At 41.5% G+C, this 15,267-nt stretch overlaps 1 protein-coding gene across 4 annotated transcripts in view; it reads right to left on the bottom strand.

Moving 5' to 3' along the window:
- Positions 1-582: 582 nt before the first annotated feature.
- rbpms (RNA binding protein, mRNA processing factor) overlaps positions 583-15,267 on the bottom strand; it is a 39,888-nt gene continuing 25,203 nt past the window's right edge. The window contains exons 7-9 of one of the 4 annotated variants that reach the window (XR_014029121.1): positions 1,586-1,655; positions 1,311-1,396; positions 583-722 (exon numbers count right to left, since the gene is read on the bottom strand). Coding sequence is in view for 3 of the 4 variants with exons in the window: in XM_081351778.1 (XP_081207904.1) it covers positions 1,593-1,655 (63 nt within the window). In the remaining variant the exon portion in view is untranslated. Of the gene's footprint in view, positions 723-841; positions 1,397-1,585; positions 1,656-15,267 lie in introns of those variants that run through there. The other 3 variants (XM_081351778.1, XM_081351779.1, XM_081351777.1) reach the window with 3 other exon arrangements.

The raw sequence follows: 15,267 nt of genomic DNA, 5'->3' as shown, positions 1-15,267 counted from the left end.
GGAGAAAAGAGGAGAGGAGGAGAGGAGAAAAGAGGAGAAAAGAGGAGAGGAGGAGAGGAGAGGAGAGGAGGAGAGGAGAGGAGAAAAGAGGAGAGGAGGAGAGGAGAGGAGAAAAGAGGAGAGGAGGAGAGGAGAAAAGAGGAGAGGAGGAGAGGAGAGGAGGAAAGAGGAGAGGAGGAGAGGAGAGGAGGAAAGAGGAGAGGAGGAGAGGAGAGGAGGAAAGAGGAGAGGAGGAAAGAGGAGAGGGGAGGAAGAGAGGTGAGGAGAAAAGAGGAGAGGAGGAGGAAGAGAGGTGAGGAGAAAAGAGGAGAGGAGGAGAGGAGAAAAGAGGAGAGGAGGAGAAAAGAGGAGAGGAGGAGAGGAGAGGAGAGGAGAAAAGAGGAGAAAAGAGGAGAGGAGAGGAGAGGAGAGGAGAGGAGAGGAGAGAAGAGGAGAAAAGAGGAGAGGAGAGGAGAGGAGAGGAGAAAAGAGGAGAGGAGAGGAGAGGAGAGGAGAGGAGAGGAGAAAAGAGGAGAGGAGGAGGAAGAGAGGAGAGGAGGAGAAAAGAGGAGAGGGGAGGAGAGAAGAGGAGAGGAGAAAAGAGGAGAAGAGAAGAGAAGAGAAGAGAAGAGAAGAGAAGAGAAGAGAAGAGAAGAGAAGAGAAGAGAAGAGAAGAGAAGAGAAGAGGAGAGGGTGAGGTTTGTTCTTGTGGAGCTTGTGATTGTCCTGGTTCACAGCAGAAGCTACAATATAAAAAACAGAGAGTAAAGAGTATAAATGACCCGTAACAGACGGCAGGTCATGTGTTGTCATTTTACTCCATCATTCACCAAACAAGCACATGAGTCATTAAAAACAGGCTAGGAGAAACAGTTTTTGTTTATGTTATTGATGTTTCTTTGCTCTTTACTGTACATTTGTTCAATATTATTCTTGTCACATTAAGTAGATAAGAGTTTCATCAAAAGTACAAATACAAATTTATAACATTATGTTATTGGTAATTTTAGTCATGTAATTTATAATGATTACCAGATTTTCATATCAGTAGTAATGAAGCAGTGATGATGCGTCTGTGTTAGTGGATATAAGTGCTCTTATATTTGTGTATAATGACACTGAATTTAATTTCATGACCTTGTTTCTGTGCATCAGTCCAAACTCTTCCTTCACATAATATAATAATTTACACTCAAATCAATATTCCACATCCATGTGTGTATTTATCTGGCGTGTAGCTGTGTAATAAGCGCCTCTGATGTGTGTCTGGGGTTTATTTTGTGGCAATGAGTGACTGACTGAACATTATCACTTACATAACAGATACTCACTTCTTGTTTCAGACTGGCGTAGCTGTATCTGGCAGAAGAGAAAGAGAGAAAGATCAGGAACTCATCTGTCGCGTCACACCTGCAGACTGACAAACAGTGATGAAGGGCTTCAGTCAGCTCCTCATGAAGATCGTTTTCTCTGTGATTGTGTTAAAATAGTTCAGATCAAATGAAACAAGGACCAAATAGTCAATGAATCATTCTAATAATATTTAGATTAGTCAAGTATCAAGATGACGCAGTGCCTTGCGTGTGAATGTGTGTGTTAAACTCACATATGCGTCAACAGAACTGTCGGCTCTTCCAGCCCTGATTGGTTGTGTCGGCAGTCGGCAGCCAGCGAATCTGACAAACACAACTCCAGTCAGAACATCTGTATGATCATTTACATGTACAGTAGATCACTAGCTCTAGAGACAGAGGCATACTCATCTGCAAAACTCTCTAACTCTACAGTTAACCAGGTTAGGGTTAGGAGTTAGTACTGGCTGCAGATAAAGTCCTTCTTGTTGGTGATTTCAATATACGTGTAGATAATGAAAAAGATGCATTGGGATTAGCATTTAAAGGCATTCTGAACTCTCTTGGAGTTAGACAACACGTTTCAGGACCCACTCACTGTCGTAATCATACTCTAGATCTAATAATATCACATGGAATCAATGTTGATGCCGTTGGAATTCTGCAGCAGAGCGATGACATCTCAGATCATTATCTAGTCTCGTGTAAACTTCATCTAGCCAAGGCTGCAAAGCCGACTCCGTGTTACAAATATGGTAGAACTATCACTTCTAACACTAAAGATTGCTTTATTAATAATATTCCTGATCAGTTTCATCTCGTCAGCATCCCAGATAGCTTAGAAGAACTCGATATTGCGACAGAAAGTATTGACTCTCTTATCCAGCACTTTAGATACAGTTGCTCCTTTGCGCTTAAAGAAGATTACAGAAATTGAGCATCGTGATAGTTCAGGCAGGCCACATCAGTCAAGCTTGCACAAGCTGACAGTCAGCTGTTTCTGACATGTACCAATCCAGCTGTGACACTCATCACAGCGGTCCCTTTAAATCCCCATTCATTCAGCCTCTCTATTGCTTATCTGCACGCTGCATCTAAATCCCCCTCCATCCCCAACTCCACCTAGCTGAATCTGTAATCTAATAAATTCTGTCAAACTGTCATACAGTTAATTTCATTCTATCATCTTTCATGTATTTTGGCTTCTTTACAACACTAACTGTATGCATCATTATAATAAACATACATTTGACAAAAGTGGCCCTGACTGAAAATAGTCCAACACCGTGGTACTGAGCACACTCGGGCCCTTAAGAGAGCAGCCAGAAAAATGGAGCGCAACTGGAAGAAAACAAAACTAGAGTTTTTTTGTTTTTTTTCGCATTTTGTGGAGAGAGAGCATGATTGCGTACAGAAAGGCCTTAAAAACTGCTAGATCTGCTTATTTTTCGACTTTCTTGGAAGAAAACAAACACAACCCTAGGTATTTATTTGAAACAGTGGCTAAACTAATGAGAAATAAAGTTTCAACCCAAGTTCCAAAGTTCCAAGCAGCATAGCAGTAATGACTTTATAAACTTCTTTACTTGCAAGATTTATAATATTAGAGAGAAAATTATAGCTATGAAACCGTCTACTACAGTATCGCATCAGGCAGTGCATTGTAGTCTCCCTGAGGAAAAATGTCATTCATTCATTGCTATAGGAGAGGAAGAATTCATTAAACTCGATAAATCATCTACAGTAAAGCGACAACATGTATGTTAGACCCTATACCGACTAAGCTACTGAAAGAGATGCTTCTAGAGGTCATAGATCCTCTTCTTACTATCATTAATTCATCTTTGTCATTAGGATACATACCAAAAACTTTTAAGCTGGCTATGATTAAACCGCTTGTTAAAAAAACCACAACTTGATCCTACAGAATTAGTCAATTACAGGCCGATCTCGAATCTGCCTTTTCTGTCAAATATACTAGAAAAGGCGGTATCCTCTCAACTGTGTTCCTTTTTAGAAAGAAATGATTTTAGAAAGAAATGATATCTGCGAGGATTTTCAGTCAGGATTTAGACTGTACCATAGTACTGAGACTGCTCTCATTAGAGTCACAAATGATTTGCTCTTATCATTATGATGAAGACGTGATAAGGCATCAGCCCTACGGTTCTTATCCCCAGGTCTATATGAGATATATAGAGCCAGTGGAGCCACAGTGTCTCGACTCCTCCAGCGCTAGCTTGATGGCGAGCAGCTCACGATTACCAATGTTGTAGTTTTGCTCCGCCGGGGATAGCTTCTTGGAATAGAAGGCACATGGATGGAGTCTTGGAGGATCACCCTGCCGCTGAGAGAGGACCGCTCCAACCCCGGTAGAGGAGGCGTCAACCTTGACGACGAACGGAAGATCTGGATCTGGGTGGACCAGGACCTGAGCGGTGTGGAAGGCCTCCTTGAGTTGTTGAAATGCTTCAGATGCTGACGGGGTTAAGGACAGAGACTTGGACCTGCCCTTGAGGGAGAAGGTCAGAGGTGAACTGAGTAGGCTATAGTTGTTAATAAACCGTCTGTAGAAGTTTGCGAATCCTAGGAAGCGCTGGAGCTCCTTGATGGTAATGGGTTGAGGCCAGTTCCAGATGGTATTCACCTTCCTCAGGTCCATCTGGATGCCACGTTGATCGATGACATACCCCAGGAAGTGTACGGAAGTGGTATGGAACTCTCATTTCTTCAGCTTAAGGTAGAGATGGTGATGGCGGAGTTTCTCAAGGACCTGCGTCACTTGAAGGCAATGTTTGGCCAGGTTCCGGGAATAGATGAGGATGTCGTCAATATAGACCACGACGAATCGTGGGAGGAATTCCCGGAACACCTCATTCATATAGCCCTGGAAGACAGAAGGTGAGTTGAATAGGCCATATGGCATGACCCGATATTCATAGTGACCTGACGGAGTAACGAAGGCAGTCTTCCACTCATCACCTCAGCAATATACGAATGAGGTTCTGCAGGTCCAGCTTGGAGAAGATGCAAGCTCCCCGTAGCTGTTCCAGAGCTGCCGGGACCAGAGGAAGTGGATAGCTGTACTTTACAGTCTGGGAGTTGAGGTGTCACGGCTGTATACTTTGTATTGTCGTCTTTGCCGTGTTTGGGTATGTTTTGCTCCTCCTACAGATGCGCTGCGGAGCTGAGGCAATCAGGTGGATTGGGTGCACCGGTGCACAGGTGTGCCTGTCATTAAAAGCTTCCTGTTTGGTGTCCTCATTGAGCGTTCCATTCTGTCACATCGATCCCTGGCCAGGACCGAGATGTTGATCGGCGTTGAGGCGTATTGCGAGAACTTGAGAGACAGTCTTTGTTATGAAGAATGTGAAAATAAAGAGAGTTTTGTAACCGCTGTAAACGTTTCCTCCTCCTTCATTGTTGCTCCCTAATAAGGGCGTAACAATTGGGGGATCGTCGAACTAAATTTGTGTTTGGATTCGTGCGAATGATTTTGAAAAAACGTTGTATTTGAAGGAGGGTAAAAGGTAGGATATTTGAATTGAATATATTTGTATATTATCCGCCTATTTGTAAATTGAAAAGTTGGAACGCTCCATTAATTAGTTAGGCTCTATAACATAATTTGTTGGGGGTATTTAAAGAACAAACCTGCCAGGTAGGTTTAATGCGTGTCTTTGGGCACGTCGTTTTTTTTTTTTTAGTTTGTTATTTTTGGTTCGCTCGGGGCTTGGAGCAGTTGTCTCGGGGGCACATCCGAGGTTTGGGGGGCGACTCGGCAATTGGTCGTTTTCCCAAACTTGCGGGATTTAGTGCGTAAGTACCCGGGTCTTGGGCCAACTGAAGACTACTAACCACCATAGTCACATGTATGCCGGGAGCCAGAGCGCCTGACATCAAAGCAAATTTAAAAGTGCTGGCTAATGCTAATCGTAAATTCTCTAAGATCATTATTCATGTCGGCACTAATGATGTTCGACTCCGCCAGTCGGAGATCACCAAAATTAATATTAAAGAGGTGTGTGAACTTGCAAGTACGATGTCAAGGACTGTAATTTGCTCTGGCCCCCTTCCTGTTCGCAGGAGTGATGAGATAGTTAGTAGATTGTGTTCGCTTAACGGTTGGCTGTCTAAGTGGTGTCCGCTTAATAATATAGAATTCATAGACAATTGGAAAAGTTTTTGGGGCAAACCTGACCTGTTGAAAAGAGATGGTATTCATCCCTCCTGGGATGGTGCTGCTCTTCTCTCTAGTAATATGGCTCATAGTCTTAGAGCTCAAACATGACAATCTGGGGCTCAGGTCAGGAAGCAGACAGACTGGCTAAACCGACTGTCTGCTAGCGGCCTCTCGTCACCAAGGTCAGATAAATCCCATCACATAGAGCCTCTTTCACCTAGATATCATCATATAGAGACTGTGTCTGTTCCCCGAATTTGGAAATCCAAAAAACGTTTAAACCCAACTAAGGTTAAAAATTTAATTGATGTTCAACAAATAAAAAACAGCTATAATACAGATGAGCAAATGCTAAAGCTTGGGTTGCTGAATATTCGATCGCTTACTTCAAAAGCACTCATTGTTAATGATATGATTTCAGATAATAACCTAGATGTGCTGTGTTTGACAGAAACCTGGCTAAAACCAAACGATTACATTACTTTAAATGAATCAACCCCGCAAGATTACTGTTATAAACATGAGCCTCGTCTGAAACGCAAAGGGGGTGGTGTTGCTGTAATCTATAGTAATAGTTTCAAAACCACTAAGAAATCAAGTTTTAAATATAATTCTTTTGAAGCATTGGTGCTTAATGTAAAAATATATAGTGTAAACGATAAATCACGTTTGAGATTTGTGCTGGCTACTGTATACAGGCCACCAGGGCACCATACAGACTTTATCAAAGAATTTGCGGACTTTCTATCAGAATTAATATTGACTGCAGATAAAGTACTAATTGTTGGTGATTTTAATATACACATCGATAATGAAAAAGATGCATTGGGATTGGCATTTAAAGACATTGTAAATTCAATTGGAGTTAGACAACACGTGTCAGGACCTACTCATCGTCGTAATCATACTCTAGATCTAATATTATCACACGGAATAGATGTGGATGCCTTTGAAATTCTGCAGCAGAGCGATGACATCTCAGATCATTATCTAGTCTCGTGTAATTTGCATTTAGCCAAGGCTGCAAAGCCGACTCCGTGTTTCAAATATGTGAGACCTATCACTTCTGCTACTAAAGATTGCTTTATTAATAATCTTCCTAATCAGTTTCATCATCTCAGCATCTCAGATAGCTTAGAAGAACTAGATATTACAACAGAAACGTTTAACTCTCTCTTTTCCAGCACTTTAGACACAGTTGCTCCGTTGCGCTTAAAGAAGATTAAAGAAAATAGTCCAACGCCGTGGTACAACGAGCACACTCGGGCCCTTAAGAGAGCAGCCAGAAAAATGGAGCGCAACTGGAAGAAAACAAAACTAGAGGTATTTCGCATTCCATGGAAAGAGAGCTCAATTACTTACAGAGAGGCTTTAAAAGCTGCTAGATCTGCTTATTTTTCAACCCTATTAGAAGAAAATAAACATAATCCTAGGTATTTATTTGAAACGGTGGCTAAACTAACGAAAAATAAAGCTTCAAGCACCGAAGTTTCCAAGCAACACAGCAGTAATGACTTTATGAACTTCTTCACTTATAAGATTGATAATATCAGGGACAAAATTATAACTATGCAACCGTCTACTACAGTATCGCATCAGGCAGTGCATTGTAGTCTCCCTGAGGAAAAATTTGATTCATTCGTTGCTATAGGAGAGGAAGAATTTACTAAACTCATTAAATCATCTAAATCTACAACATGTATGTTAGACCCTATACCGACTAAGCTACTGAAAGAAATACTTCCAGAGGTCATAGATCCTCTTCTTAATATCATTAATTCGTCTTTGTCTCTAGGATACGTACCAAAAAACTTTAAGCTGGCTTTGATTAAACCGCTTGTTAAAAAAACGCAACTTGATCCTTCAGAATTAGTCAATTACAGGCCGATCTCGAATCTACCTTTTCTGTCAAAGATATTAGAAAAGGCAGTATCCTCACAACTGTGTTCCTTTCTTGAAAGAAATGATATCTGCGAGGATTTCCAGTCCGGATTTAGACCGTACCATAGTACCGAAACAGCTCTCGTTAGAGTCACAAATGATTTGCTCTTATCATCCGATCGTGGTTGTATCTCTCTATTAGTGTTACTCGATCTTAGCGCTGCATTTGACACCATCGACCACAACGTTCTTTTAAATAGATTAGAACATTATGTTGGCATTACAGGAAATGCACTAGCATGGTTTAAATCATACTTATCTGACCGTTATCAGTTTGTAGCAGTAAATGATGAGATGTCTCATCGATCACAGGTTAAGTATGGCGTACCACAAGGCTCAGTATTAGGACCGCTGCTGTTCACTCTGTACATGCTACCCTTAGGAGATATCATTAGGAAACATGGAATTAGCTTTCACTGTTATGCTGACGATACTCAGCTCTATATTTCTTCAAAACCTAACGAAACTTATCAATTCACAAAATTAACGGAATGCATAGCGGATATAAAAAATTGGATGACTTGTAATTTCCTACTTCTAAATTCTGAAAAAACAGAGTTTCTAATTATTGGACAAAAAACTTCCTCACGTAATAATCTAGAATACTGTCTAACACTCGATGGCTGCTCTGTTAAGTCTTCGTCGTCGGTTAGGAATCTGGGTGTGCTCTTTGATACCAATCTTTCATTTGAAAGTCACGTGTCTAGTATCTGTAAAACTGCATTTTTCCATCTTAAAAATATATCTAAATTACGTCATATGCTCTCATTGACAAATGCGGAACAATTAGTTCATGCGTTCATGACCTCAAGGCTAGATTATTGTAATGCTCTACTGGGTGGTTGCCCTGCACGCTTAATAAACAAACTACAGCTGGTCCAAAACGCAGCAGCTCGAGTTCTTACCAGAACCAGGAAGTATGACCATATTAGCCCGGTTCTGTCAAAACTGCACTGGCTCCCTATTAAACATCGCATAAATTTTAAAATATTGCTGATTACTTACAAAGCACTGAATGGTTTAGCTCCGCAGTACTTGAGCGAGCTCTTAACGCATTATAGTCCGTCACGTCTATTACGATCTCAAAATTCCGGCCAGTTGATTATACCTAGAATATCAAAATGACTGCTGGCGGTAGATCCTTCTCCTATTTAGCACCAAAACTCTGGAACAGTCTTCCTACCATTGTCCGGGAAGCAGACACACTCTGTCAGTTCAAAGCCAGATTAAAGACACATCTCTTTGACCTAGCTTTCACATAATACATTATAGACTTCTATAATTTAATGTTATGCTGCATAGATTAGGTCAGCCGGAACCGGGAACACTTCCCAAAAATCCTGATGTACTCGTTACATCACGAGAAGAATGGCATCTACGCTAATTTTAGTGTCTGTGTTTATCCCAAGGTTTTTCCTGCAGCCTGCCGGATCCAGGCCGTATCCAGATCTGACGAAGGACCTTCACCTGGACCGATGACAACGCAGTGCTGAAATGCCAACTAGTCTCTCCCTATGGAGGATCCCACTACCACTCTACAGATAAGGCGTTGTCGGGAAAATTCGTCTTGCGGTCCTACCCCAAAGCAACAAATAAAATAAAATTCCTTATCAAATTTATAAGGAAAGACAAGTATTTTGTTTAGGCTTGGCTTGTAGGGAATTCCAAACCTGCGTATATTCAAACGCACATAACTATAGAACCCATTCTAAATGCGCATGTGACCGCCATCAGCGTTTCTCACAGGTTCGCGTTTAAAGTCTGTGTAGAGAGAATGGTGTCGTCTTAGCGGCCCCTAATTTAATAACAAATGATCATTGCAACGGAACCAAATCAATTAAAACTAACTTTAGATGGAAATAACTTAACTCTGCTGTAAAGCCGAAACAATCTCTGTTACCTTAAATTATACGCTTATCTCTGTAAAGCTGCTTTGAGACAATCTACATTGTTAAAAGCGCTATATAAATGAAGATGACTTGACTTGACTTGACTAGAGTTTATTTAGTTTAAATGGATGGTTTAGTTTCTTTAAATAAACCCTGATTTGTCACTTGAGAATTTTTTTTTTCTTTTTTTTTCGTTTTGTGCAATTTGCTGATTGGTGTATTGTAAGCGTGATTATTGGTAATTATGGCGACCGATGTTATTGAAACATTTTCTCAGTCTCCGTCTGGGGAATTGTTAGAGGAAATGACCAAAGAGCAATTGTTAGAGCTAGCTGCGCATTATAAAATCGAGCTAACGTATAATCAAAAAAGGTCAAAAGACGGAATTAAGCTAATCCTTGAAACTGCGCTGGGTGATCTTAAAATCCTGAGAAGAAAATCTAAATTGCCTGATTCAGCTGCGTTGCCTGCCGTAAGTACGCCTATTCCAACTACTCTTCCGTTGTCTGCTTTAAGCACTCTTTCATTTGAGCAACAGAAAGAGTTGTTGATGATACAACGTGATACTGAGTGTGAGAAGCGTCGTTTGGAATGTGAGAAGGTCCAAATGGAGCAACAGTTGGAGAAAAGCCGACAAGAGTTAGAGCAACAGCGTTTAGAGATTGAAAGGCGTCGACTAGAGTTACACGAAGAAGGTAAGCCGGTGGGTGCAGGTTTTGATTCGACGAAATTGAGTGTGGCTCATAACTTACGTTTGGTACCGCCGTTTAATGAGGCTGAGGTGGAGATTTTTTTTTCCTGTTTGAGCGAGTCGCAGCAGCGTATAAATGGAGTAATGTTGAACGCGCTATGCTGCTTCAGTGCGTTTTAACAGGTAAAGCCCAACAGGACTATTCTACGCTATCTGATGCTGACAGACAGAATTATGAAGCCATTAAAGCGGCGGTGTTAAAAATTAATGAGCGTGTCCCAGAGAGTTATCGGCAAAAGTTCCGTACGTTACAGCGAAAGGTGAATGAAACAAATGTTGAGTTCGTAAGAGAATTGACTGTGCAGTTTGATCGTTGGTGTACAGCGGCAGATAGTACAACAATGGATAAGCTGAGAGAGTTCATTTTATTTGAACAATACAGAAATACACTTCCCGAGATGATAGCTACTCATGTTGCGGAACGTCAGGTTAAAACTGCTTCAGAAGCTGCACTGCTGGTGGATGACTGGGAACTTATTCATAAGCCCCGTGTCGAAAGATTCAGTGACAGCAGGTTCATACACAGGGGAATTCTTCCGTTGTCCCTATGGGTCCAGTCAGGCTATTTGTGAAAAAAACAGTGAATGACTATGATAACTGTAACTACTGTCTGGGTAAAGGACATTGGAAGTCAAATTGTCCAGTGCTTAAGTCAAAATTTGTTAGACACGCCCATTCCGCGAAGCCTGCTGTCTTGGCTGCTTCTGTTCCTGTATTAAATCAGGCTGGTACTTTGAAAAGAATACCGGTGGTAGCACCCAAGAAGGTAGAGAATCATCAGCAGTTACTTGAACCATTCATTTCTAATGGTTTTGTGTCGCTTCCAGGTGGTGTTGAGAAAGTAGCAGTGAAAATTCTCCGGGACACGGGGTCATCCGAGTCGTTTATTTTGGAGTCTGTGTTGCCCTTTTCAACTGAGTCGCACACTGGTAGCTCGCTTTTGATTCGTGGCATTGGGCTTAATACATTATCCGTACCTCTGCATAAAGTTGATTTGACCTGTGAACTAGTGCATGGGGTGGTGGATCTTGGTATATGCCCTATTCTACCTGTTGATGGCGTTTCACTGATCCTCGGAAATAACTTAGCCGGCAGACGCGTTTGGGTTAATCAATCGCCCTCTCTGGTTGTGACTGATACACCATCCTGTATTGAGGGTCCGGATGACAGTGCGCAACAGTATCCAAAAGTGTTCGTCGCGTGTGCAGTGACTCGTTCTGGTGCTCAACCTAGGGCTGAAGAGAAAATCTGTGACGCTGAATCGTGTTTCGTTTTGGGTGATTATCCCATAGTGGTTTCTCGGGAAGAGTTGTCTATTGAACAGCAAAATGATGAAACTTTAAAACCACAATTTGAACAGGTTGTTGACAGCACTGAAATTCGTGACAGAGCGCAAGGCTATTTTATTGAACAGAATGTTTTACTGAGAAAGTGGTCCCCGCATGCGGTTGATGGTATGGGAGATTCTGTCATTCAGGTTGTGATACCAGTAAAGTTTCGTTTGATGGTTTTGAAAATGGCTCACGATCAGCTTGCCGGCCATGCTGGTGTTCAGAAAACGTATGACAGAATTCTTTGCTACTTTTACTGGCCTCGTATTAAAAAGGACGTTGCCAGTTTTATTAAGACCTGTCATACGTGCCAGCTTACCGGCAAACCGAACCAGTCGTTAAAACCGGCTCCTCTGCGTCCAATTCCGGCTGTATGTCAACCGTTCGAACATCTTATTATTGATTGCGTCGGTCCTCTTCCTCGTTCGAAAGCTGGAAGTGAGTACCTGTTGACAGTCATGTGTCAAGTTGCGCGTTATCCAGCTGCGTACCCATTGCGCTCGATTAATACAAAATCTATTGTGAAAGCGCTCACTCAGTTCGTGTCTATTTTTGGGTTACCGAAAATCATCCAATCGGACCAAGGAAGTAATTTTACTTCGAAGTTGTTTGCGGAGGTGCTTTTCGAGCTGGATATTAAACACAATCTGTCAACAGCGTATCACGCCCAGAGTCAAGGGGCACTCGAACGTTTTCACTCTACGTTAAAATCACTATTGAGAGCCTACTGTCTGGAAATGCAGCGGGACTGGGAAGAGGGTCTTCCGTGGTGGATGTTGGCAGCCAGGGAGGTTACGCAGCAGAGCACTGGGTTTAGCCCAAACGAGCTGATTTTTGCACACAAAGTCCGGGGGTTATTAGCTGTCTTGCGTGATCAATGGGTTGATTCAGAACCACTGAAAAAAATGTCAGAGTACGTGCTGGGTTTTCGATGTCGGCTTTCATTAGCTGGGGAGTTAGCTGGGAAATGTTTAAATAAAACTCAGGGGAAAATGAAAAAGTTGTTTGACTGTTACACTGAACATCGGAAGTTTAGGAGATCAGGTCATCGCGCTTTTGCCTGTAATAGATTCCCCGTTTCAAGCCAAATATACTGGGCTGTATGAGATAATACATTGCGGGGCAATGGATAATTACACGATTCTGACGCCAGACCGAAGAAAGAGATCCCAAGTCTGTCATGTAAATCTCCTTAAGCCTTATTATCAGCGAAAACGACCGGTCTGCGTGCCAGTGGCGCCTGTGGTGCTAGTAGACAGCTCCCCTCAGTCAGGTGTTTCACAGGACATGAGTATGCCTGTGGACGAATTAGAATCTCCTGATGACTGCGTGTTACTGGGACATTTAAAGAATTCTGAAACGTTGGAGAATCTGTCTTCCAATCTTAAACATTTAGACGCGACGCAAAGTCAAGAATTGATTAGTTTGCTTTCTGAGTTCCCGGAGCTGTTTTCGGATGTTCCAACCCAAAAGACACAGGTAGAGCATGATATTGAGGTGGGCAAGGCTGCTCCTTGTCCGTCAGCGTTTTTACAGGGTTCCACTGAACAAACGAGAGGTGTTAGAAAAGGAAGTCCAGTATTTGCTGGATAACGGATTAGCCGAGCCTTCATTTTCCAGCTGGTCCTCGCCGTGTCTGTTAGTTAAAAAATCTGATGGTACGTTCCGTTTTTTGTACAGATTACAGGAAACTAAATTCTGTTACAAGACCAGACTCCTTCCCTCTGCCGAGAATGGAGGACTGTGTCGATCAGGTCGGTGCCGCAAAATTTGTGACAAACTTAGATTTACTTAAAGGCTATTGGCAGATTCCGCTGACAGAGCGCGCGCGCGAGGTTTCATCATTTATAACACCTAACGGATTATATTCTTACCGGGTTATGAGCTTCGGTCTTCGAAACGCACCGGCGACGTTTCAAAGGATGATGAATAGAGTAATTGCGGGACTAAAAGGCGTGACGGTTTATTTGGATGATACGATCGTGGTAAGTGATACATGGTCAGAGCATCTTAAACGTTTACGTTTACTTTTTGTCCGTCTCTCCCAAGCAAATCTTACATTGAATCTTGCTAAGTGCGAGTTTGCAGGAGCGACAGTTTTGTATCTCGGTAAGGTAGTGGGGCAAGGACAGGTGCGTCCAGTGAGGGAGAAGGTGAGAGCAATAGATGAATATCCTGTTCCGGTCACTAAAAAGGAGTTAATGAGCTCTCTAGGTCTGGTGGGTTTGTACCGCTGTTTCTGTAGGAACTTTTCTACGGTCGTTGCCCCTTTAACGGACCTATTGAAAGCTAAAGACTTGTTCATTTGGTCTGAGTCTTGTCAGAATGAGGCAGTGAAATTGTTACTAACTACGACACCTGTCCTAATGGCATCTCAGCTGGAGAAAACTTTTAACCCTCTGAGGTCGACAAACGCGCGGGCGCGTTTTGCTGGATTTTCTTCACATTGTAGCACAATAAACTTACATTTCTCCGTCATTTATGGTCATACAGAAAAAAGAAATATAAAAAAAGAATCTGTGATATTTCTACTTTTGTATGTGTCCACTTACAATCAAATCAAAACATTGTGCTTTTGTAAAATAAAGAAAATAAACAGGGTGTGCGTTCTGCCTCTCCGTCGCGGTGAACTTTTTTTTCTTGAGCACGTCTATAAACTGAAACAAAACTCAGCGAATACTTGTCACACATTTATGAGCCATATACCTTTATAAACATTTAAGTGTGTACTTTTAAATGATCGGATTCAAACTGAAAACAAATATTCTCTGTTCAAGTAATTTGTATAAAACCAACAAGATGTCCAGCTTCTCAAACGCTTCCTAATTACTTTTAATTTGAACACGCCCACTCGCGCAAAAGATATTCACATGCAAATCTCCACATGGGCGAACGCGCTCGTTACCTCAAAAACAAAACACCAAAACACTTCACAAGTCTCTGCTTTTCGTCGAGTTTGAAAGGCGCACCATGAGCTTACATTGGATTTAGGATTGGATTTACATTAGAAGAAGAAGAACGCGATTTGAAGACAAGAAAGATACAGGTAAGAAATTCTTACATATTAGTTTGTTATTGTTGCATAAATTTCACATTGCAGTTGAACTGTTGCTAGATATATGGTGAATATTATAATATTTAGACCCGTGTTTACTGTTACTGTGTTTGTGGATATCTGCTCAAACGTAGATATGTATATGGTAACCATAATGTTTTATATTTGAGCGCGATCGCGTTTGAATGTATCATATTTGATACATTCGAAAAGCAAAACGCACCAAACGGCTTCATGTTTTTATTATTATCTCATTTCATATCATCATAACGAATGAAGTAACATGATAATCAATATATTTTTCTCTAGCTTAGTTGTTACTGAAATATTTTAGAAGATTTATAGGCTGCTATGGTTATTGTTATTATTATTTTATGCAGCACTGTGCATAGCCTATGCCTACAAGGCACAACAAACCTGGTGTTCATTATATTATTGTTGGAAACATTTGTGTGTGTGTGTGTGTGTGTGTGTGTGTGTGTGTGTGTGTATTCTGTGAATTTTAAAAAGCAATTTTAACCAGAAAAATCTAAAATGTATTCCCAAAATCGTGCAGGCCTTTCTCTTGATATCAGTATGTTCACTCTTTTTTTTTTTCAGGGCCCAGATGCCACTGAGTCCTGCTGACTTCAACATTCACACGAGTCTCTGTACATGAACCTGGTAAAGTGAAAATCAAACACCTTGGAAATGAAAGGTATGTACAATGTTTTTAAGAATGGCACAAAGGTCTCTGTCTTTGGATCATTGGTTATCTTTGAATTATGTTGTGTTGTAAATAAATCA

The sequence above is a fragment of the Scardinius erythrophthalmus genome, assembly GCF_964197995.2.
Source record: "Scardinius erythrophthalmus genome assembly, chromosome: 2".
Lineage (NCBI taxonomy): Eukaryota > Metazoa > Chordata > Actinopteri > Cypriniformes > Leuciscidae > Scardinius > Scardinius erythrophthalmus.
Note: the sequence above shows the minus strand (reverse complement) of the source record. Positions and strands in the feature narration are given on the sequence as shown.